The sequence below is a fragment of the Petaurus breviceps genome, unplaced genomic scaffold (assembly GCF_028583685.1).
Source record: "Petaurus breviceps papuanus isolate PSGF00001 unplaced genomic scaffold, PetGlider_PUasm1.0 90654, whole genome shotgun sequence".
In the NCBI taxonomy this organism is placed as follows: Eukaryota; Metazoa; Chordata; class Mammalia; order Diprotodontia; family Petauridae; genus Petaurus; species Petaurus breviceps.
Window position 1 is genome coordinate 4,668,853 of NW_027187301.1, and position 26,314 is coordinate 4,695,166.

General features: G+C 41.0%; 1 protein-coding gene across 1 annotated transcript in view; it reads right to left on the reverse strand.

Moving 5' to 3' along the window:
• The window catches only part of SLC12A8 (solute carrier family 12 member 8), a 185,417-nt gene extending 159,357 nt beyond the window's left edge, over nt 1-26,060 (reverse strand). The window contains exon 1 of the mRNA XM_069064973.1: nt 25,964-26,060. Within this exon, the coding sequence (XP_068921074.1) occupies nt 25,964-26,014 (51 nt within the window). The 5' untranslated portion in view covers nt 26,015-26,060. The remainder of the gene's footprint in view (nt 1-25,963) is intronic.
• Between the last annotated feature and the right edge of the window lie 254 nt (nt 26,061-26,314).

Below are 26,314 nucleotides of genomic sequence, written 5' to 3' on the forward strand. Positions count from 1 at the left end.
AGAGTGGTTTGTCATTTCCTTATCCAGCTCATTTTTTTTTTTGGAGGGGGAAGGCAGGGCAATTGGGGTTAAGTGACTTGCCCAAGGTAACACGGCTAGTACATGTTAAGTGTCTGAGGCAGGATTTGAACTCAGGTCTTCCTGACTCCAGGCCCAGCATTTTATCCACTGCATCACCTAGCTAGCTGCCTCATAGTAGGCACTTCTTAAATATATATTGATTGAGGACAGTCCTGAAAATCCTGCTTAAGGGGATTCTAACTCTAGAGGCTGGATAACAGATGAGAGCTCAGAAGAAGCAGGCAGAACCCAAAAGGGTGACCAATGACACAGATTTCTGTAGTTTGGTAACTGGGGATCTTGATGGGGAGAAAAGAATAGAGAAGTTCTTTCTCCCCACCTAAAAATCACCTTCCGCATCAAACGACCCTTGCCCTCAACTCTCTACCTAAGAAAGTCAATAATGACCCACTTCCTCCAAAGCCTGGCTCTGGGGGTAGCATCTTTCTCCTGGGTTACTTTGCAAGGTCTCTGAGTCAGGGTCTACCCAACACAAAGCAAGGTAGGGTGTCAATCTAGTGATAACCTCATCAGCCTTCCCACTGGCAACAGAGACCGGTGCACATAAGTGATGTATTCCCAGTGATGGTATATGTGAGAGAAGAACCACAAAAGTCACTATCTAGACAAGTATATGATTAGAAAAAAAAGATTCGAGCTTGTAATGGACAGGCTATGATCACTGGTAACCTACTACCCAAAAGTGGAAAAAGAAGCAGAAGAAGGTTCCAGGGCTTTGGGAATCTCCTCGCTCCTGACCCAACCTCCCCTCCATGAAAGATTTCTAGAAAAGATAAGGAAAGAAACCACACAGAAGACACGGAGAGTCTTTGGTAAGCATTAGTGGAGAATGGACCCACACAGGATGAGTTCACAGATGCGTTTAAGTAACCTCAAAAGCAGCATCTCTCTCTCTCTTGTGTGAGGCTAGTAACTCAGAAGCACCATGGGCAAAAAATCAGGAAGAAGGAAGTCAAGTCTACAGGAACTGTCCTAGGGCCCAGGGATACAAAGAAGCAAAAAAGACAATCCCTGCCCTCAAGGAGCTCACAGTCCAATGGGGGAGACCACAGACAAACTATGCACAAACAAGATACACGCAATCTTCCAGAAAGCTTAGTGCATTCTTAAGTTAATAAAGCTTGAGTTCGCAAGTTCTAAACTAATAAAGCTTTAAAATGCACTAAGATTTTGGGGACATCCTGTACCTAGGGCAAATTGGATATAATATTAGATGAAAGACAGCAGCATTCAAGGAGAATGGGAAAAACTTATTGCAGAAAATGGGATTTGAGAAAGATTTGGAAGAAGCCAGGAGAGCCAGGAGGCAGAGATGAGAAAGGAGAGCCTTCCAGGCTTAGAGGACATGGTATGAAAAGGAAGAAAGAAAGAGAATGAAGGGAGGGAGAAGAAAGAAAAGGAAAGGAGGAAGAAGAGGATGAAGAATCATTCAACAGGCATTTATGAAGCCCCTATACTATGTGCCAGGCATTGAGCTAGGTGCTGGGAATATAAATACAAAGAATGAAACAATACCTACTCTAAAGGAATTCATCACCTAATGGAGAAAACAAGTGTGTGCTTTTGTACATGGTCCTTTCTCGAACTAAGCTGCCAAGCATTTAAACTCTGCTTCAGAGAGCACAACTCCAATGGGCTGGCCACATTGTTCAAATGAAAAATGTATACTTGCCAAGAAAACTATTTTATGGAGAACTCACACAGGGCAAGCATTTACATGATGGTCAGAAGAAACGATACAAGGACACTCTCAAGGTCTCTCTGAAAAACTAAAGGAAGTGATTGTGTGACGTGGCAGACACTGATGGAGGACCTGCCCACGTCAGTGAAGGTGCTGTGCTCTGTGAGCAAAGCAGAATTGAGACAGTTCAAAGGACATGCAAGATGCACAGATTTGGAGAATCTGCCCCAGACGTTCACATGGGCTATTTGTGCCCGACCTGTGGTAGAGCACTCTGAGCTCATACTGGTCTGATCAGCCACAGTCTGACATACTGATACTTGACTCTAGCTTAGTGATGTCATTTCGGTCCTCTTTGAGAACAGAGGACAACAACCAACCAACCATAACACACACACACATGTGTGTGTATATATATATATATATGTATGTGTGTATACATGTGCATATACATATGTTTACATATGTATATTGTATATAGAGAGAAAATGTAGAGACTCTATATATTATAGAGGGTAAATATAAAGAATATAAATACAAAGTAGTTAAACACAAAGTAGTTTAAGAGGGAGACCACCAGCAGTTTAGGGGGATCCAGAAATGGTTCCTGTAGAAGGTGATGCTTGAGCTGGGTCTTGCTGGAAGGGAGAGATTCAGGTAGAGGGACTGGAAGAAGGAGCTTATGCCAGAGATGGGGGCCCTCCAATGCAAAGGCATGGTGATGGAAGATAGATGAGCATAGCATCCGCAGACATAAAGTTTGCAGATTTTCCCCTGTTTTTGGAGATGGGTCTCCTTATATAGCATGGCCTGGAACTTCAGTGGTCACCCCCAGGCCTGATGGCAATACTGATCAGCAATGAAGCTTTAATCTGTTCCACTTTTCTGACCTGGTTTGGTTTTCCCCTCCCTAGTCAGCCTGATGACACCCACCCTTCTCTCCTATGTCTCCCCCACCACCACCACAGCAAACACACATGCTATTTGTACCAGATTTAGTGCAGACTCCCAACTGGATTTAGCTTTTCTCCAGGTCCGAACTCCCAGATTCAAACTCTCCATCAATTTTTTTTTTGCTTTTTTTTTTTGGAGGGCAATTGGGGTTAAGTGACTTGCCCAAGGTCACAGGCTAGTTTTTGTGTTAAGTGTCTGAGGCCAGATTTGAATTTAGGTCCTCCTCACTCCAGGGCCGGTGCTCTACTCACTGTGCCACCTAGCTGCCCTCTCCATCAATTTCAACCTCTCCATCAGCAAAGACTACAGACTAGTGACTGTACCCAGTGGTGTACGCTTGTGTTTACTCTGCTCTAGTACAGAGGATAACATCGAATCCTACATCCTAGAATGCCAATGTCAGAGCCTGAAGGGACCTCCAGACTGATCATTTTTCAGTCATGTCTGCCTCTTTGTGACCCCACTTGGGGTTTTCTTGGCAAAGATAGTAGAGTGATTTGCCATTTCCTTCTCCAGCTCACTTTACATATGAGGAAACTGAGTCAAACAAGGTTAAATGATTTGCTCAGGGTCACACAGCTACCAAGTATATGAGGCCAGATTTTAACTCAGGAAGATGATTCTCTATCTACGGCTTCAAGATGATGGTCCAAGGGGTTTCTGCTAAAAATGTTATAATAGGACCTTAAGCGGTAAAGATCAATCATGTTAAAAACATATTTTGTAAAAAAAAAATTTGTTTTTACATGCAACTGGGAAATAAGATATACAGGCAATGGGGTATAGAAATCCATCTTGCCCTACAAGAAATAAGGAGGGATGGGAGGACATGAGAGAGGGCAGATTGGGGGAAGGGATATTCAGTATACTTGCTATCTTGGGGTGGGGGGTACAGGAAAGATGAGGAGAAAGTTTGTAACTCAAAATCTTGTGGAAATGAATGTTGAAAACTAAAAATAAATAAATAAATTCATGTGTGTATATACATACATACATATATAGTATACATACCACTCCTCCCCTCCCCTATGGGTTTACAATAAGTTTTTTGTTGTTGTCCAAAGGACTTCTCAGAACAAAAAAGTTAAGAACCATTGTCCTAGTCCAACCTGTACATTTCACAGATAAGAGAACAGAGGGTGAGAGAAGTATCTGACTTTTCCAGTCCTGTCCCAGTAGCCCCCAGTGGCACATTCTCATCTGATGTAATCAGATGCAAAGTCCTAGACTGAAGTTGGAGCATGGGCCCCATAGTCATTCAGCTTTGGGGTGTGATCTATGTTTGGACTGTGGAGTAACATAAAAATAAATGTAACTTGGGGGAAATACACACACACACACACACACACACACACACACACACCTCATAGCAGCATATAATCACAGATCGAGAGCTGGAAGGGACCTCTGAAGCCTTCTAGTCTCCCCCACCTCTTCATTTCTCACATGAGGAAACTCAGGGAAGTTAAGTGAGTTGTCCAGGGTCATACAAGGAGTATTAGAGGCAGGATATGAACCCATGTCCTCTGATTCTAGAACTAGTGCTCTTCACACTGTACCACATTACCCATCACTCCCCAAAAGGGCTCCCCCAGATAGCCTTCACCCAAAGGAATGGAGAAACAAGAGGGCAACGCCCAAGCTCTTCCAAACACCAGGGTCATTCTGCTTTCTCAGTCTTCTCCTGACCTTTGCTGAGCAACAATCTCAAACCACCACTGAGAGTCTGATTTACACATAAGTACATCAATGCCATTTCCAATGTTTTTCCAGCTCAAATGCTCTTCCTGTGTGAGTGTAAGTCCTTGGAGCCATCCTTGACCCTGCTTGCATTCCTCCTGCCCCTATAATCCATCCCCACCATGTTAACAGATGGCATAGTTGGAATAGTGGCAGAAAGATGTGCCCAAACCACAAGGTCACCCATCAGACTCCAGGAAATACCATGTATCAGCTGTGCTGATCAAAGGCAGAAGCTGCCCACCCACAAAGCAACTGAGGCTGTAAATATCCAGCTGTGGGAACTCTGCAGGGCTGGTTATTGTCTTGGTCTCATATCCAGCTCCCTAGAGGGCTAGATTATTTTCCAGTCTTGGTGCAATGAGCCTCAGTTTGCCTCTGGCATAACCCACTTTCATCTCTTTCTAACTGGCATCTCTGTCTCCTGGGGGAAGGAATTGAAAGTTGCTGGGATCCCAGAATCATAGCAGTTGGAAGGGAATCTGAAGGATACGTAATCCAACTCTGCCTCTCCACTTTACAGATGAGGAAAGTAACTTACCCATAGACACACACAGGTCCTAAGTGGTAGAGGCAGGATTTGAACTCAGGTCTAGTGAGTCCAACTAGAGAAGAATCTAGTAATTTCCTCCAACTCAAACACTGTAAGTATTTCATTCTATTGAACTCCTTGGAATTGAAATTCTAACAGCACCCATATTTCCCACTTTCAGTCCCTCCCTATTCCCTAGCACAGAACTTTCTGCCTGCCACTGTTTGATTCATCTTCCCATACTACCGTCTTCCTTATGTCCCTGCCCTTCGATTGCCTTTTTAAAATGGTGAGTGGGAACAAATCTCTAATTTTCTCAGCCCGGGATTCATGGCTTCTCCATCACCTACCTCACCTTGCCTTTAAGATATGGCAAGATTGTCCATTCAGAGCCCTCTGGGCCAGGCTCCCCAGGAATTTGGGCTAGTTAAAAGTCCATGTAGCTTGGGCACATACACTATGGGCAGGGGGTGCCTCTTCTGTGCATTCTCAATGACTTGCAACGCTATTGGGGGGTATTTTTGTATACCACTCTTCTCCCTCACGGATAAACCCTAGAGATCAATCTTTTGTGGTATGGAGCATGGAATGTCAAAAGGAAAGAGGGGCAGGCAGCAGAAGTACATGGAAAAGAAGAGAAACAGGTCACGATGGACCCAAGGTCCCATGCCATCTCCACCCCATAGTGCCTCCACACTTGCCATCGTCCTCATCTTAGATTCTGCCCTTGGAGTGCCAGGCTCCAATGGTCAAAAGCTTTTGCTGTGTCTTGTTGTCATGCCCAGAACCAGCCCTTCACACCTTTTCCTGATCATCCTCACACTATAATTGCCTCCCCCTCCCTGTCCTAACCCCAAGCCCCTTCCAACACTCCTTTATGTGTTGTCTTCCCCTATTAGAATGCAGGTGCTGGGGCGGCCAGGTAGCACAGCAAGTAAGAGCACTGGCTCCAGTGTTGAGAAGACCTGGAGATCGAATCCCGGGCTCAGACACTCAGCACCACACCCAGAAATAACTGGCCGTGTAACCTTGAGCAAGTTACTTAACTCTGATTGCTTAAAAAAAAAAAATGCAGGTGCTTTGAGATCAAGAACTGGTTTACTTGCTTGTATTTACAATCCCATTTCAGCACAGTGTTAAGTGCTTGATAAATGGATATGTCTGTATCCATCTCTTTACCTATTTGAGACTTAAGTATGATATTGTATTTGTCAATTATCTAAGAACAAAGGATCACAGGATTAGAGCTAGGGACCTTAGAGTCAACCCCCAGCCCATTTTATGGCTGAGGAAACTGAGGCATAGAGCACTGGAAGGGGAATATCATCAAGTCCAATCCCTTCATTTGCATATGAAGAAACTGAAGCCTAGGGTAGGGAAGTGACTTGCCCAGGGTCACACAGCTAGCAAGGGCTTTCAGATGGGATTTGGACCCATCTAAGTCAATGCCCTGGCTACCACCTCAGGACTCCCTCCCCCCAACATGTAGCTGTTGTACTGAAAACCTCATCTGCCAAAAGTTCTGGACTCATCACCCTCCATTAAGGAATAATCCAGCAAAAAAAACAGTGCTCATGTCTTCACCATAGCCTTTGTTGGGGTAACAATAAAACATATTGAAGTGGGTTCCCAGGCTATGCCTGCACCTACCTCCTAACCCCAAAACCATTAGCAATATACCTCAGACTAAAGGGTGGGAAAATGGGAAGAACTGTCTCTGGGTTCAAATCCCCCTTATTGCATTTGTGACCTTAGCCAAATCATTTAACCTCAGTTCTCTCATCTGTAAAATGAGGAGCTTGGACCAAATGGCCTCTTAGTCAGAAAACATCTGTGAAGCACCTACTATGTGCCAGGCACTATCCTAAATGCTAGAGATACAAAGAAGGCAAAAGCCAGCCCAGTCTCCCAAGGAGTTCATAGTCCAAGTTACAGCTCTGATCCTTTGATTCCTCCCTCTTTTCTGGGACCTTCCTTCCCTGTTCTCAAACAAACAGAGAGATCAGGGCTTCCTGCTGCCAAGTCCTGGCCATCACTTTCTTCAAGTAGCCTTCTCTAATTCAGTCCCATAGCTCTGATCATTTCCTAGCATCTCTGATCCCTCCAAAGAACCTTTTCATACACAATTTGTGCTGTATCATCATGCCCTTGTTTATCTAGCAAAGAATTGCAGGTAAAGGTCTGGGACCTGCACTGACTTGCTCTACTGTTGCCCAGCTCCAACGGGGCTTTTCCTATAGCTCAGAAATCCACTGGTTCATGTTGTCATTGTTGTCACTGCTGATTCCCTAGGGTACTCCTCAGAACCAATATTCCAAATCTCCTTTTTTTCCTCAAACCCCCTCAATACCACTTCAACCACCATCAGCAGATTGTAGAATCAGAGATCTCAGAGAGCTAGTGTCTAAGGGAAGCAGCTAAGTGTGCAATAGACAGGGTGCTTGACCTAGAGTCAGAAAGACCTGAGTTCAAATCCTGCCTCAGGCACTTGCTAGCTATGGGACCTTGGGCATGTTATTTAATCTTTTTTGGTCTCAGTTCCTTTATCTGTGAAAGGAAGATAAGAGTTGTGAGGATAAAAAATGAGATATTTTGTAAAGCAGTTTACAAACTTTAAATGCTATATAAATGTTAACTATTAGTAGTAGTCCAACCTCCTCATTTTGATCTTGCAAAATATTTTACTGAAAAATAGGAGCCCCATATATCACGAATCCCCACATTTAGTCTTCTACCCAAACATCTGTCTCTATACTTAACATGTCTTCCTTCCCTCCAGTCTCAGAGTGGGAATGTGTCTGATCATCTTTACACAACTAATGCTTTCATCTATGTTCCCCATACTGTGCCTTTTTCTCTGCATCGTCTTCTCCAAGATTTTGCTCCTTCACTTATGTCCTCTCTTCTTAGTATCTTCAGTGTTTCCCTCTCCACCTGTTCCTTCCCTTTTCTCTATAAATACAATTTTCCCTTACATTGGAAATACCTTTTCTTAATTCAGCTGCCCCTTTTTAAGCTCCTGTCCTATTTCTATCCTTCCTCTTACTTCCCAACTTTTTGAATGGTCTCCATCCTCCGTCTCCATTTCCTCAGCAGTCACTCCTTAACTCCTGGGAATCTGGCTTATGCCACCGCTGTACTAAAACTGCATTCTCAAAGGTTATTCATTGATCACTTCCTAATTTATATACTTACTTTTTTTTTCCTTAGTCCTCCTTTTTCTTGAATTCTCCATAGCTTTTGACATTCTTTAACACCCCCTCCTTTCTAAAACTGTCTTTTCTTCTTTGGTTTCCATGACATTATGCTATCTTTGTTCTCCTTCCATTACCAATTAGACTATAAGCTTTTAATGGTAGGTTCCATTCCTTATCTAAATTTAGTACCTCCCCTGCACTTAGAACACTACATACAGAAGGCACTAAACTTTTGTTGTATTTGCACTACTATCTTCTTTTATGACTCTACCTTCTCCTACACTCTTCTAAATGTGGATGTTGACCAAAGTACAATTCTCTGCTTTCTGTTCTACTCCCTAATACTCTCTTCCTCAGAGATTTCATATATTCTTGAGGTTTTAAAAATTATCTTTATGTGGATATGTCTCAAATTCATTGAAGCTACAGCTTTGAAATCATAGCACTGGACAGCTCAGCCTCCCCCCCAAGAAAAAGACTCCCATTATTGTTTCAATTTTATTAAACATATCTAAAAAGGAAATCATTATTTCCCTCTTCACCAAATACACCCATTCTTGATGTCCCTACTTCTCATAATGGCATCATTATTTTCCCATGTAATGACTCAAAAGCTCTAAGTTCAGTTTGACTCCTCTCTTGACCTGCCATGATCTCATCTCATCTAACCTTACTAAGTCTTATTGATTCTTACTTCACAATTTCTCCCAATTTCTTCCTCCCTTTCAAATTCCCAGTATCACCACCCAAGTCTAAGCCTTCGTCATCTCATACTTGGATGACTGCAACAACTTCCTCACTAAACTCCCTACCTCCTGGCTCTCCATCCCCACCTACAACCCCATGTTGCTGCCAGATTAATTCCCTAAAACAGTTATTATCAGCATTTGCTTGCTCTAAATCCTTCCATGATCATCCACCATTTACAAGATAAATTCGAAACTCTCTAACATAGTATTCAAAATCCTCCCACAATCAGACCTCAACCTACCTTTCAAACTTTATCATCCATTTTTCCTATACATTAAGGTAGACTGATCTACTTACTTAATCCTGAATTCACCCAGGGCAGTTCTCTTATTCTGTTCTTCTTCTTTTAATGCCTTCTTAATTAGCAGTGTCATATGAATTTTTTTTTTAATTGGAAGAGATGTAAGCAGCTCCTTAACAGTTTTGCTTAAATGCTTCTACTGACGACTGAGAACTCATTTCTCCACAAAATGGGCCATTTCACTTTGGATAGTTTTAATTGTTCAAAAGTTCTTCTTTATATAAAGTTGAAATCTGCCCAGATTGTTCAGTTGGGCAAGTTTACCCTTCCCTTCCTTAGGCAACCTGGTGGCTACCACACCCGGGGTTTCACCGTATTGGTACCAGACTTGGTGTGGACATCTGATCAACTTAGTCCATTACAATTCCAAACTCCTACCAGCTCAAGAGATCCACCACCCTCCGAGGTTATAAGTATTTCCCACCACACTGAGACACAATGTCATCATATATTCACCTTGAAGTCCCCCAAAACCCCAGATCATTTTGTACATGAATGACTAAGACAAGTCTCCCACCAATATATATATATATGTATATAGGTGATATTTTAAAAACTAAATGAAGGAGTTTATAGTAATCCCCATTAGATTTCATTTGATTGGATTTGGCACATTGTTCTGGCCTATCAAGATCTTTTTGAATCCTAATTCTGTTATCCAATGTAACAGCCATTCATTCTACATTCATGCTACTTATGATAAGCTTGCTCTCTATGCCTAGATCCAAGTCATAATATTGAAAGGGCACAGAAGGGTCAAGCACACATCCCCATTAGATAAGGACCACCAGGTTGGCAGATTCATTAAACATCACTCTTTAGACATTGTTTAGTCAGAGTTCTGTAAACTCCCAAACTCTCACCAGGACACTTGATCCCACAGATTGGGGGTAGGGATAGAAAGTTGCTCAAGAGAAGCATCTGGGTGGGCAGCTGCTCCCAGAATTAGTCTTCAAAGGTAGAAGAGCCTAAAGAAACAAAGTCCTGTGCTTTTTTCCCTTGACCTAACATATGCAGGACTCTGTAAAGGATGTACCAGTATGGCTACAATTTGGACTAAGGATAACGAGAGACTAGCTCTGGATGAGACTTGAAAAACAGGCCTGAATAGTTATTCTAAGCAACCATCCATTCATTTCAAATCAGCTTAAATGATGAAAAGTCTTGGAATGAATGAACACCAAGGAAAAAGGGTGTGTAATTACATATACAACACACACATATATATACATATATTTGCATGTATATATCTAATCAAAATCTAATCAATATGCATGCATTTTATAATATATTAGATGACACGTATCTAATATATACATATATGTGTATATATAAATACACAGTTTTTGGTTCATTCATTCCAAGAATATATGCATATATCAGTATGCACATATACACATATTTTCATATATGTGTATGTGTATATCCACACACATATCTATATAAATACACATATCTATACACACACACATACACACATATAGTTGTGTTTCTGTCATTGAGTCATGTCCAACTCTTTGTTGAACCAACTCTTTGTTGTCTATGAACCTTATTGTCCATGGGGTCTTCTTGGCAAAGATACTAGAGTGGTTTGCCATTTCCTTCTTCACTGAGTGGGTGTTCCCTCACACAAACTGAGACCTAGGAAAGATCTTACAAGGAATATAAATTTCTTGAAATAGAACTCTGGAAAATCAGGTATTGATAAAGCCATTGGGATACAAACAGAGCTTCTTAAACATTCCTTAAATTCAAATCTCTCTAGCTCTCGCTGACTGGCCAATTAAAGTCCCAATTCAAGCTTCACTAGGTGAGTGTTTGGGTTTTGTTGGCTCAGAGTATAAATAGCAATTGTTTCTGTTCTGACCAGAAACCCTGAGGGTCTTCCTCTCCCAGATTGAGGTTGTTTTGTTTTATTTTGTTGTTGGGTTTTTGTTTTTTTGAGTAGGCAGATGAGGTTGTTTTTTGCCTTATTATATTTTTGCCTAACCTAGCCTTAATCACTGAATGGGTGTTGCCTCAGACAAACTGAGACCTGGGAAAGACCTTAGCTTAAAAAAGGCCAAGGTCTCCCAGTACATCCAGGGTCACCTGATCTTTGTCTTACTGCTGGAATCAGATGCTCTGGAGGAGAGAGTAAAGCTGGTGACTTTGCATAGCCCTCGCTCATGTAAATCCAATTCACTTACAAGTCAAGACATCACCCTCCTGATGTCATTAGTCTTTTTCAAGAATGAAGGACAAACAATAATCCAGTGTGTGTGTGCATGTGTGTGTATGGAAGGGTGGGGGTAATATATGTATTTATATGTGTGCATATATATAAATGTTTCTTCTTGTTGCTGTGTGCCTCTTCTGCTATTCTTCTCCCTTACCTTGTACTGTAGCTTTCTTCCACCTCCCTTGCTTTCTATTCAAAGACCTTTTGATTAGACTGGCAAGATTCCAAGAAAATGTAGTCATAGCAGCCTTTATTAGGAGTACTTCAGCCCTGGCCAAGAGCTATCATTCAGAACTCCAAATGCATTTTGCAGACACCATCTTCTTAACCATAAGTCCATTTCCAAAATAATTTTCCCTCTCCTGAACCCCTTGCAATCTGATATAGGCTATGCACATACATCCGTATTAAACATATTTCCACATTAGTCATGTTGTGAAAGAAGAATCAGAAGAAAAGAAAAAAACCACAAGAAAGAAAACAAGAACAAAAGAGAAAATAAAATGTTTCAATCTGCATTCAGACTCCATAATTCTTTCTCTGGATGTGGACAGCATTTTCCATCATGAGTCCTTTGGAATTGTCTTAGATCATTGCATTGCTGAGAAGAGCTCAGTTAATCATAGCTGATCATCACACAATGTTGCTGTTACTGTGTACAATGTTCTCCTGGTTCTGTTCACTTCACTCAGCATCAGTTCTATTGCTGGCTTTCTTAGCCAGCCTTCTAGTCTCCTGTAAAATATTCTTTCCCTCCTTTGCTATTCTTTCTATGTTGCAACAGTGACCAAAATGCCAGCTGTACCCCCTAAGGAGTTCAATTTCTTGCCCATGACTTTTTTTTTTAAGCAATCAGGGTCAAATAACTTGCTCAAGGTTACACGGCCAGTTATTTCTGGGTGTGGTGCTAAGTATCTGAGCCAGGATTCGATCCCCAGGTCATCCCGACACTGGAGCCAGTGCTCTTACTCGCTGAGCCACCTGGCCGCCCCTTTGCCCATGACTTTAATCTTCAGCAATGCTTTCTAGCATCCTTTTGGCAATATCACTCATGCCCACAGGAATCCCAAGGAGTCATCTGGATTGACAAGTCTCGGGAGACTGAGACTATCTGTCCCATTCTGAATGCATGCCTTCTCACCCTGGAAGCTGCCTCTACTCTTATGGCCATCTCACTCCTGAAAGATCCCCCTCCTCTCATGGTGAGTGCTTCCTCAGAACCTGCATTTGAAGAAGTGCCCAAGCCAGTCATGCTCCCTTTTTACACCTCTCCAGGTTCTTCTTCCCATTCTCTGTACTCTCCCACCATGCCCCGGTAGGTATCTCTTCCACTATACTCCATCTTTTCAGCTACCTTTTATCTTCCCCCATTAGAATGTAAGCTCCTGGAGGGCAGGGACTGCTTTTCTTTTTTCTTGTATTTGTATTCCCAGAGTTTAGCATAGTGCCTAGAATACAGTAAGCTCTTAATCAATGTTTTTATCTATCTACCTAAGAAAGAAAACATCTATTATTATTATGTGAACAAGTATTGCTTCAGTACCCTCAGTAGAGAGTCACCAACTATCACTACTTGTCTTAGCTTCTTCTGAGCATTCTTGGACGATCTTGACAAAATGAATGACACTTGACAGCACCAGTGAATCCATATCATCTATTATTCCTTGGAAGATAAGTAGCAGCTTCCTCTTCAGAATGTCCAGATCCTTTATCTTTGGGAAAAGCATGGGGGGGGAGGGGGGGCTAGGTGGCACAGTGAATATAGTACCAGCCCTGAAGTCAGGAGGACCTGAGTTCAGATCTGGCCTCAGACACTTAACACTTACTAGCCATGTGACCTTGGGCAACTCACTTAAGCCCAATTGTCCTGCTTTCCCCCCTCCAAAAAGCAAAAAAATAAAACAAACTACTTTCTCCAATATCTTTGGCAAGAGCATCATGTTTATTTCTTGTTGCCAAGTGTTGAGTGGTCTTTCTCCTGTGTGTGGCATCATTCTTCCACTCTCCAAACTCCTGAGATAGATCAGGATTCCCCCTTCCCCCTCCTCCTCCCACTGCCACTTCAGATCCTTTTTTTTGGTCAGCTGATGGAATGATTTTCCTAAAGTGTGGTTCTGACCACGTTACTCCCCTGCTCAGTAATCTCCAATGGCTCCTTCCTGCCTCTATACAAATATCTACACAAATTCTTCTGTTTATCTCTTAAATCCCTCACCACCTATCCAACATTATTATATATTATTCCCTTTCTCACACTCTATGGTCTAGCCAAACTGGCCTTCTTACTGTTTATCAGACATGACACTCCATCTCCCTGATTTTGTATTGTCCATCTCCCATGCTTAGAATGAATTCCTACGTTATCTCACCTCTACCTCACAGAGTCTCTTGTTTCCATTCAAAGCCTGTTCATGTCTCACCTAGCTGATAGAGTTCCCCCCTCCAAAAAATTTACCTTGTATTTATTTCATATATACTTATTTATGTGTACTTTATTTCCTCCAATAGAATATAAGCTCCTTGAGGGCAAGAGCTGGTTCACTTTTGTATTTCCATTCCTAGTGCCCAACATAGTACCTGACACATAATAAGTGCTTAATAAGTATTTATTGATTGATTAATCAATTGTTATTGTTGTTCAGTCATTTTTTTGGTTGTGTTTGCCTCTCCATTGACCCCCATTTGGAGTTTTCTTGGCAAAAACACTGAAGTGATTTGCCATTTCCTTCTTCAGCTCATTTTATAGATGAGGAAACTGAGGCAAACAGGGCTAAGTGACTTGTCCAGGGACACACAGCTAGTAAGTATTTGTAACAATAATGCAATATTCACAACACTCATGGTGGTTATGAACATGCTGGCATAGTTGTAAATCACAAAATGTAGCAGACTCTCTACATAGAGGACAGAACCAAAGCTTTTATTCAAATACCTGAAAACCAAGTCCCAGAACCAGAAAGCTGAGTCCCAGAGCCAGAAAGCCAAAGTCATTACAGTAACCACGAAGTTGATACACATGGTTAATGCAGTGAACACCCACATTCCCGAGCCTTCACAACAGAACAGGCTCCCTCAAGCAGGGATCCTCCTTTCTCACTCATGGTAGCTCCTCAGCCTGGTTCTTGGAACTTCTTAGCAGAAATTCCCAAAGGGAAGGTCTCAGCAGAAGCTGCAACCCCCAGATGCTCAGTGAGAGAAAATTCTGACTGTCCTGCTGGTGCTCTTCCCTATTTACAGTATAACTCCTCCCCATTCTGCCCCCTCCTGCTACATCAGCAACTTCCTCCCCAGGTGTAAACTACTTCAGTGTTAATTAAATAGCTTAAACAAGGTGTTAACTTGAAACAAGGTGCCAAGCACCTGCTTACTTGCCAATACAAAGGGGCATGGGAGATCTTTAGATTCCATTAACATTACAGTGTTTCGGGGTGGCTAGGTGGTGCAGAGAATAGAGCAGTGGCCCTGGAGTCAGGAGAACCTGAGTTCAAATCCGACCTCAGACACTTAACACTTAACTACCTGTGTGACCTTGGGCAAGTCACTTAACCCCAACTGTCCTCCAAAAAGCAAAAAAACAAAAACATTACAGTGTTTGGGGCCAGATGTAAATTCAAGAAGAGGGGTCTTCCTGACTTCAGGGCCAGACCTCTTCCCACTGGGCCACCTAGCAGCCCCATGATTAATCAACAGATTTGCATTTGTTTTCACATTAAAGCATGTGTGTGGCATTTTGGGGAAGTGAACAAGTAGCTAAGAAGACAGTATTCAAGAATGGGATTTGAACTTCTGAACTGTGCTTTAAAATATAGAAAAAAACGGTCTGTTGGCCAAGAATAGAACACTTATAACAGGGACTGATAAAAATATGTTTGCCTAGAATCTTGTGAATGTGACTAAAAGAGTTTTAAGAGGGGAAGGGAGAAAACTCTCCAGAAATAACATGCCTAGATACCATGAACAGTAGCAGGTGCAACACATAAAGAATAGCAAAGGAAGGAAAGAATGTTTTCCAGGAGACTAGAAGGCTGGCTAAGAAAGCCAGCAATAGACCTGATGCTGAGTGAAGTGAGTAGAACCAGGAGAACATTGTACACAGTAACAGCAACATTGTGTAATGGCTAACTTTGATAGACTTAGCACTTCTCAGAAATGTAATGATCTAAGAAAACCCCAAAAGACTCACAACAAAAATGCTATCCACATCCAGAGAAAGAACTATGGAGTGTGAATGCAGATCAACGCATATTATTTGCTCTTTTGTTGTTATTGTTTTGTTTTTTTCTTTCTTGTGGTTTTCCCTTTTTGTTCTGATTCTTCTTTCACAACATAACTAATGTGGAAATATGTTTAATATGAACATACATGCATAGCCTATATCAGATTGCATGCCATGTTAGGGAGCAGGGAGGGAAAAGAGGGGGGAAAATTTAGAACTCGAAAATTTATAAAAATGAATGTTGAAAATTAAAAATGAATAAATTTTTTAAAAAATAAATAAAATAGACTGCTAACCAAAAAAAAAAAGCCAGCAATAAAACCCATGACTTCTAATGTCTATAAATAAATGCACAAAATTTGGATAATTTACTCCATATTTGAGGCAATTCAGTTCATAGGTATGAATTAGACTTGGTGGGATGGAATTCATCATTGCACTAAGGCCATGGAAGGTCTTCAAGAAGAACAGGAAAGATAAAAGGGACGATGGAGTAACACTGTATACTGAAAAGATTTATTCTGGTTAAGAAATCTAGGAACGAGAAGGGGAAACATGCTGGAGAGCATGTGAGTGAAACAGAACTTGGCATATTTACAGCCTAACTGCAAAGCAGAGGGGACAGAAAGAGGGAATCAACAAGAATTTCAGAAAAAAGATCATAAATATGGTACAATAGGTTGATATGTTACAATAAATTCCTTCAATTACCTGGACATCTGGAGACCTCATTGCCAAAAGCAGAATAACTGATATATTCCTGACTTGTGTTTATGATAATTTCATTTTTCAAAAGGTAGAGGAAGCCACAAATTGGAACTGTTATTATAGACATGAATATGATAGTGAAGGTGCAAGGAGCTGCTGAAATAATAAATGACTGGAATCTTGAGGGGAAGTGACTGCACACCCTTAGAATCTGTCATAGAAAAGCAGAGGATGATTGTGGGAGAGTCTATTTCAAAAGATTCAGAGAAAGAAAAGGTAGGATTCCATGGCCTGAAGTGCTCAGGGTAAAGGAACTTGGAAAATATGGGAAGCTCATAAGAAAGAAATTCTGAAGGCACAAAAAATGAATAATCCTAATGGATGAAGAACAGGATCAGTTGTCTAAAGAGAGCATTATCAATGCATAGAGAACTCAATGACCAACTCAGAAAAAAGACAAAGACGGAGCAGAAGATAAATACAAAAGCGTGACATTGTCCATAAAATAAGGTCAGAATGTGAACTGAGGCTGGTGTTGTAATTTAAGGACTACCAAAAAATGACATTTTGAGCTATGTTTGTGGTAAGAGGAAAGACCACTGCTCAAGGTGAATGGGACAGTGGTAATGGATGACAGATCTTTGCTGCTTTTGCTGTCTCAGACATGGAGAATAATTAAAAAAAAGAAAAAAGAAAAAATGCTTAGGAAGAAACTGAAATCCCAAACAAGTAAGTTCTGAGTCACTAGGCCTAGCCAGACTATTGAAAAACCTGGCAAATATAATTGCTAAATTGTTGACAATTGTCTTTGAAAGATAATAGAAAATGACTACACAAGACTGGAGAAGAATAAATATTTTCCCAACCTTCAAAATAGGAAAGAAAGTGAAGTCTGCTAGGTATGAACCATGGACAAACTGCTCTAAAATGTTGGTGCATATTTAGAAAGGGATAAATTTTGTCATGGGCAGCTAGTTGGTGCAGTGTATCAAGTGCCTGACCTGAAGTCAGGAAGATTCATCTTCCTGAATTCAAATCTGCCTTAGACACTTACTAGTTTATATGACCCTGGGGGAAAAAAATTTAACCTTGTTTGCCTCAGTTTCATCATCTGTAAAATGAACTGGAAAAGGAAATGGAAAACCATCCCAGTATCTTTGCCAAGAAAACCCCAAATGAGGTCATGAAGAAGCAGACACCACTGAAAACAGCTGAACCAATACCGCAACAACAAACCACAAACACTGTTAGATGTAGAAGACCAAACTGGGTCTTCTAAGAAGAATGATGATATATGTAAAGTTTAATGTAATATTAATGTAATGATGATAAATGTAAAGTTTAATGTAATATTAATGTAATGATGATAAATGTAAAGTTTAATGTAATATTAATATAATGATGATAATTTAATGTAATGATGATATACGTAAAGTTTAATGTAATATTAATGTAATGATGATAAATGCAAAGTTTTATACCAGGGTCAAAAAATCAATTGTACAAGTGCAAGAGAGAGATGACAAGAAATCAGTTCTATCAAAAAGATATAAAGATTTTGGTGGACTGTAAGCTCAAAATGAGCCAATGGTGTGCCATGGATGGCAAAGTATGACATGGTACTGGGACACATTGGGAGCATAGTGTCCACAAAGCAAGAAGTGAGGGTCCTTCCACTATGAAATAATCAGAAATTTAGAGTCTTTATTGAGTTCTGTGCTCTGCATTTTAGGAAAGACATTGACAAACAAACTGGAATAAATCCAGAAGAAAACCAAAATGATGAGGGGACTGGAAACCATGTCACATGAGAACTGGCTGAAAGATGAAGGAGGTTTGACCTGGGGGAAAAAAATCAATCAATAAGCATTTATTAAGTCCCTACTCTGTGCCTGGGATATATGAGGGTCGGAGATGAAAATACTTAGGATGAAACCACTGTTATTCTCAAAAATAAGATTTAAGGAGGATGTGGTAGTTGACTTCAAGTACTTGAAGAATCATGAATCTAAAAAGGAGCTCAACTTGTTCTGTTTCAACCAGCAAGCATTTATTAAGCACTTACTTCTATGTACCAGGTACTGGGCTAAGTGCTGAGAATACAAAGCAGGGGCAAAAACAGTCCCTGGCCTCAAGGAGCTTACATTCTATTGGGGCAGACATCGTGTAAATAATCAAGTACAAATAAGATATGCCCAGAGTGGACAGAATGTAAGCTTAGAGGTGAAGGCTGGCAGTTAGAGGTGGAAGTTGGAATAGAACCAGGAAAAGCCTTTTGTAGAAGGTGACATTGAAGCTAAATCCTAAATGTCATCAGGGATTCCAAGAGGTGGAGGTGAAAATGGAGGGCATTCCAAGCAGAAGGGAAAGGCAAAGACTCAGAGGTGGGAGATGGGGTGTTATGTGGAAGGAATACCAAGTAGACCAGTATGGCTGAGTCATAGAGTATGTCAAGGGGAGAAATGTGTAAGAAGGCTGGAAAGGCAGCATGTGGCCAGACTGTGAAGAACTTTCAATGCCAAAAAATACATTATATTTTATTCCATAGCCTTTGGAGTTTTTGAGTTGGTTGGCTGGTTGGGTTGGTTGTTGTTCTTCATTCTCAAAGAGGACCAAAATGACATCACTATGTTGAAATCAAGGTACAGTGTGTCCGACTGGGGTTGATGAGACCATTATGAGCTAGGAAGGTTCTACCACAAGTCGGGAACAAATAGTCCATGTCAACATTTGGGATGGAGAAGACTCTAAACTTGCGCATCTCACATTTCTTTTGAGCTACTGTAATTCTACTTTACTCATAGTCTTTACACAATGTCTTCTTTGATACAGGCATACCATGATGGATGGTCCTGTGTCAGTGTCTCTCATGTAATGCAATCAATTCCAAAGTTCTTCCAAGAGACCTTAAGAGAGTGCTTGTTTCACTTCTGTTGACCACCATATTGAGCAAGGTAGGAGAGGATTGAGGTAGTCAGACATAAGGTTTAAGAAAATTACCTAGGTAGCTGTATGAAGAAGGAATTGGAATGGTGTGAGGTTTGGCTTGGAGACCAGTCAGAAGGTTACTGCAATAATCCAGATGAGAAAGTATATGGGCCTGAGCTCGGGCAATGTCTGTGTGGGCGGAGAGAAGACAATAGATATGAGACATGTTGTAGAGGAAGAGATGATAAAGTTGGACAGCTGATTGGATTTGTAGGGTAAGGTAAGGGAAAGGAAAAGGGAGGGAATAAGCATTTATATGGCATCTACTATGCACCAGGCACCGTGCTATACACACTAAGAGGAGGAAGACACACAGACTGTGAACCTAGGTAACTGGAAAGATGGCGATACCTGATAATCAAAGGAAAGTTCAGAAAAGGGGAAAGATAATGAGGTCCATTTCAGATACAATGGGTTTGAGAGATTTATGTATAGTCTGAAATGTCCAATAGACAGTTGGTGATGCAGAGGGATAGATCTCAGGAGAGGGATCAAGCTGGAATTATACATCTGGGAATGACCTGCAGAGAGATGTTAACTGATCCCCTGGGAGCTGATGGGTCGCCAAGTAAAATAATTTAAAGAGAAAGAAAAGGACCCAGGACAGAGTCCTGGTAATATCCACAATTAGTGGGTGTCATATGGATGAAGATCCAGAAAAGGAGACTGAGAAGGAGTCATCACGTAGGGAAAAGAAGAACTAAGAGAGAAGAATGTCAAGAAAACCCAGAGAGGAGAAAGTAACAGTAAGGGAAGGTGTGATAGTAGTGGAATATAAAGATTCCCCTGTATTGGCTTGGTTTTCAAATTGATTGTGTTAAAACCCAGAGCTTGTTAATCCCACCTGTGGGATGGACTTGTTGATGTGAAAAGAAAGTCCTGAACTGGGAGGAGCTGGTGACGTAGATTTGGAGAGACAAGAGAGAGGCAGAAGAACTTTTTTGGAAGCAGCACCTCATGGAGGCAGAGAGAGAGACTGGGAGAATTGCTGGGGGCCACTTTGAATTGCCCTGGACTTTTGAGACCTGCCCCCTGAGCTGCCAAGGACTGAGGAGACATGGCTGTTTTGCTGGTACTTTGTCTGTCTGTTTTGATGTTGTTTTGCCAGATTTGTCCACTGGTGAAAGACAGTCCTGTTGTTGAAGAAGTCCTGGAACCTGGCTTTTGGTTAAGAAGCCCTGAGACTGTCCTGCAGACAGAGAGACAATACTGTCCACTGGTGAAGGACAGTGCTGTTGTTGCAGGGGTCTGGAGACTGTCCTGCAGACAGAGTGAATACTGTCCACTGGTGAAGGACAGTGCTGTTGTTGCAGGGGTCTGGAGACTGTCCTGCAGACAGAATGAATACTGTCCACTGGTGAAGGACAGTGCTGTTGTTGCAGGGGTCTGGGAACCTTTCTGTTGGTTCAGAAGCCCTGAAGAAGGATTTTCTTGTTGTATGTTTACAGAAATCCTGGGAGAGGGTTTTGCTAATGTTTTCAGGGGTTCTAGGACTGTTCTACAGACAGAGGATGAATTAATGAAGAGACTGGCAATGTATCTTGTGGCCTTGCTAAGCCTTGTCTCCCCAGGAACTAAGATTGCTGAGAACTTGCCTCCTGTCAAGATGAAGAAAAGACCTCCATTTGGGTATTAAGTGCTGTGCTTAAACTTGATGTAACTCTGGGGTAGGTTCAATTGTGATCCAGGGGTGGGGAACTTTTGACCTTTTTGTGTTCTATGATTGAACAAATGAATGTACTTTACTTAGATTGGAAACTAATCTCCATTTGAGAAGAAGGGCTTTGTGGTGGACTAAATGAAGGTACAGCCTAGGGGTGGAGTAGTATTTAGAACAGGGACTTTGTAATTGATTGAATGATTGGAAGGTCCTGGGGTGGGGTAGTACTTGGAGATTATTTAATCACCCTTAGTAAATGCTGTATTTTGAATGATGTCATGTTTTGATCTTCTCTGTTCTTGGTTTGTCACTGAATAAAATGGAGAGCACCTATGCTGGTATTTTGAACCTTGGGAAGTTGCCTTTGCTTGGCATTACATTACAGAAGGTAAACAAGAGGACCAAATGTTGGAGAGAGGTCAAGAAGGATGAGGACAGAGAAAAGTATATTAGATTTGGCAATTAAGAAATCATCGGATGAGGGGTGAGTTCAAGGGAAATTTGGGAAGACTAATGAGCAGAGTGAGGTGAACAGAATCAGAACAATTTATGCAATAACATTGTAAAGACAGACAAGCAACTTTGAAAGATTTAAGAATTTTGGTTAATGCAGTAAATGACTATGATTCTAGTGGTTGGATGATGTATCACGCTACCCACCTCCTGGCAGAAAAGTGAGGGTTTCAAGTGGCAGAATGAAACAAAACATTTTTTGTGCATGACCAATATGAGAATTAGCTGTGCTTGACTCTGAGAGTTCATTATGAAAGTTTTCTTTTGCTTTTTTTTCTTTGAAATTGAAATGGACATGCAGCTAGATGGCACAGTGAATAGAACACCAGCCCTGGAGTCAGAAGGACCTGAGTTCAAATCTGGCCTCAGACACTTAACACAAAAACTATCTGTGTGACCTTGGGCAAGTCACTTAACCCCAACTACCCAACCTTCCCCCCTCCAAAAAGCAAAAAAAAAAAAAAATTTTTTTTTTAAAGAAATTGAAATGGAGTGTAAGGGAGAGAAAATAATGCTTATTAACTGAAAAGCCAAATCAAATCAAAATGAGAAAGAGAGAGAGAGGAAGAAGGGAGGAGGGGGAGAGAGAGAGATCACTGGTCACTTTAGAGAGAGTGGTTTGAGTTGAATGATGAGATTGTTAGACTACAAGTATTTTAAAAGAAAGTGAGAGAAGTGGAGGTACCACATGTATGTGACTTTTTTTTTTGCTTTTTGGAGGGAGGAGGGCAGGGCAATGGGGTTAAGTGACTTGCCCAAGGTCACACGGCTAGTAAATGTTAAGTATCTGAGGTCATATTTGAACTCAGGTCCTCCTGACTCCGGGGCCGGTTTTCTCTTCACTGTGCCACATAGCCACCCCAATGTACATGACTTTTTCAAAGAATTTAGCTGAGAAGGGCATAAGATCAAGTGAGGGTTTTTTAGGGCTAGGGGAGACATGTTTGTGTGTTTGTAGGGAGCATGGAAAGACCTAGTAAATGGAGGAGATTACAGATTAGAGGATGGTGGAGGTGATAGTGGGCACACTTTGTTAGACAAGACAGGAGCGGATGGGATCAAGTACATATATAGGCCTTGGCAAGCATAAGGACCAAGTCACCATCAGAGAATGTAGTGAAAAAGGAGACAGTAGAGAATGATTCTTGTTTCTAGAAGACAGAACCAGGAGAGAAATGAAGGGGAATTGTAAAAACACAGACTTGGGTTTGATGTAAGAAAAAACTTCCTATCAACCAGAGACATTAAGAAATATCAGACTTTCTCTTAAGGAATGGGGAAGAAGGGCCAACCTTGGTGGCTGAGGTAGCCAGGCTGGCCCTGGTCCTAACCCATGGTGAGCCTTTAGTGACTGGTGCAGCACTGGCCCACAGCAAAAGAGAGTTTTGTCACTCTCTTCCATAATGAGGGGCTGGGCAATAGACTTCCTGGGAAGCAAAAGGCTGAGTCTGCCATGTACCTATTCATATCCTCAAGACACCCCAACCCCACTCACCTTATCTCCTTTCACAAGCTGAATCCTCCTTTTTGCGTTTTCTCCCTCAATTAGGATAGAAGCACCTCAAGGGTAAGAATTCTCTGGGTTTTCAATGTGTATAGCCAGTGCATACAGAAAATGCTTACTAAGTATATTTTCAATAATTTGTTCATTCAATGAAAGTATTCAAATGCAGTCTAGATGACCATTTGTTGGGCATTTGTTATAAAAGCAATCCTTTTTCAGGTCTAGATTGGACTAAGCTGCTGAGTCCAACTCTGACCTCCAGTGATATTGTGACACAAGACCTTGGAAGATCTATAAAGCAGGGATGACCTCAGAAACATAGTCCGGCCTCTGTTTCTAACCACCTGTGGAACTGGAATTAAGCCATCTGACCTCTCTGAACTTCAGTTTCCTCATCTGAAAAACAGCATGGTTGGACTAAATCATCTTGGAGTTCCCTTATATTCTCTAAAAGTTCTCTGACTCCGTGATTCTAATTAGGGACATTAATTTATTTCCAATGCAATCAATTCTCTATTTCTATATCAATGGGGTAAAGGGTAGTGCTAGTCAGTTCAAGCAATTCTCTGAGTGCCTACTTTGCACCAGGTGTTGTGTGGAGAGAGAACCAATGAAGGACAAAGACAATAATACAAGACGTTGTATAATCCAGAAATCTATCGGCCTTTAGAAAGAACCATATGATTTTGTTGTTGTGGTTCTTTTGTGGAAACAGATTTACCATCTTAGCCTCAGCTGATATCTAAATGAGTTTCCATTCTGTGAGCACACATGCATTGATGGCTGGGGGAAGACAGCTGTACTGAGCAAGGAAAGCTGGGGTTTGTGCCTATGTTCAGTGCTTATCATACACTTTCTACTGGCATAAATGCTTAGCATTCAAATATTCAGGAATTCTAACTTCCTTACTGATTGGCTCCCAACATGTGGGTGCTATCAGTTAATGCTTCTCCAAAAAGAAGCTGTCTGTCAGTATAACACTGTTAACCATCCAACAAGTAAGCAATATATGTGTATACATATATATATATATATATATACATATATATATATATATGTTTTTCAAGTCTCCAGTAAATGCATTTGGAATTTGAAGGTGAATATGCTCCTTATCTTTGATAACAAAAAACTAAAGAAGAGTAAATGAACTAAGGCCACAACTCAGAAATTATGGAGGGCAGTTGGCTCAGGAATATTACTTACTCCATAAAAAATGATGAATATGATTCATTCCTCAATTGATAAATAGTCAAAGGATATGAGTGGGCAGTTTTCAGAAGAAGGAGTTTTCAATAGCCATATGAAAAAATGCTCTAAATCATTACTGATTTGAAAAATTAAAATTAGAACAAATACATGGTAGCATCACACATCTATCAGATCGATTGATGTGACAGGAAAGAAAAATAAAAAGTGCTACAGGGGACATGGAAAAATAGAAATATATGCAATGTTGGTGGGGATATGAATTGGTCCAAGCATTCTGGAGAACAATTTAGAACTATTCCCAAAGGGCTATAAAACTGTTCCTACCCTTTGATCCAGTAACACTACTACTAGGTCCATATCCCAAAGAGATCAAAGAAAAAGGAAAAAGATCTATACGTACAAAAGTATTACTAGCAGTTCTTTTTGTGGTGACTAAGAACTGGAAATTAAGGGGGTAGCCATGAATTGGGGAATGGTTCAGCAGGTGTGATACATGATTGTTACAAAATAATATTGTGCTGAAAGAAATTAAATGAACTAATTCAAAGTGAAGTGAGCAGAACCAGGGGAACATTGTACACAATAAGAGCAAAGTTGTAATGATGACCAACTATCAATGACATAGCTACTATGATCAAAACAATGATTCAAGACAGCTCCAAAAGACTCATGAAGAAAAATGCTATCTACATCCAGAGAGAGAACAGGCAAACCCTGAGTGCAGATTTAAATTTTTTCACTTTATTTTTCTTGCTTTTTTTTTTTGCAACCATATGTTTTGCCTGACTTTGAATGTATAATTGATATCGAATTGCTTACTTTCTCAATAGATGAAATAGAAGGGCAGGAGAGAGTAAGAGAATTTGGAATTCAAACTTTTTAAAAATTAATGAAAGAAAAAAATTAATACTACTTGTTATATGGGATAGTGATCTGGGAGAGGCAGGGGGAAGGATACTGGGAATAACTATGATGATGTGAAACAGAAGACATCAATACAAACTTTAACAAAAACCTGAATGCTGTGTAATTATAATGACTAATGATTGTTCAATCATTTCATTCATATCTGACTCTTCCTGACCCCATTTGGGGCTTTCTTGGCAAGGATACTGGAATGGTTTGCCATTTCCTTCTCCAGCTCATTTTACAGATGAGGAAACTGAGACAAACAGGGTTAAGTGACATACCCAGGGTCAAATAGCTAGTAAGTGTCTGAGGCCACATGTACACTCAGATCTTCCTGACTCCAGGCCTGGCACTCTGCGCACTACTTCACCTGGCTGCTCTATAATAACTGAACTTAGCCCCAAAGAAGAGACATAAGAATTCACCTTCCCTTTCTTCAGAAGAAAGGGACCATAGATGTGGAATACTGCATACACTGTCAGACATGATTGATAGCTGTATAATTTTGCTAAGCTGCTTTATTTTCCTCTCTTTTTTTACTCTTTGTTATCATGGATGACTCCTTGGGTGGGGGAGCATGTAAAAGCAAAAAATATAAACCCCCCAATGTAAGTTGGCTTAGAACTAAAGATTTATCATAAATAAATGCAGAAGAATGATTTGCACATGGATAATTGAGTTGATTACAAATACTTCTCTTTAAGAACCTTTGTCTGGTGACCATTAGCCCACAAGACCAGTGAAGGGCTAAAACCCTTTGAAATAATTTCCTCAGGTTCCCCTCACTTTCCCCCTGTACCTGATGGGCTTCCTCATGGAAGAGCTCCTGAACATGGGCAGCTTGTGGCATCCTCTAGTGAATAAGGGTCTGGAGGTCAAAGTGTCCAGTGGTGGGCAGGAAGGCCAGTCTGAATGGTAAATGTCCTTGGTCAGGTTAGTGTCCTCATTGTCTCCCCCCACACCACACCACACACGATGCTGAATTATCCCTCTCTATCCTTGCTAATGCTTAATGCCCTCCCCAGATCCTTCACACTTTCCCAGATGCCTTTTCTTTAAGTCCAGTGTGGGAGGCAATGTGGTGCAATGGAAAGACTATTAGCTGGGGAGTCCAAATATTTGGGTTTAAATCCCAGCTCTGCCCCTTACA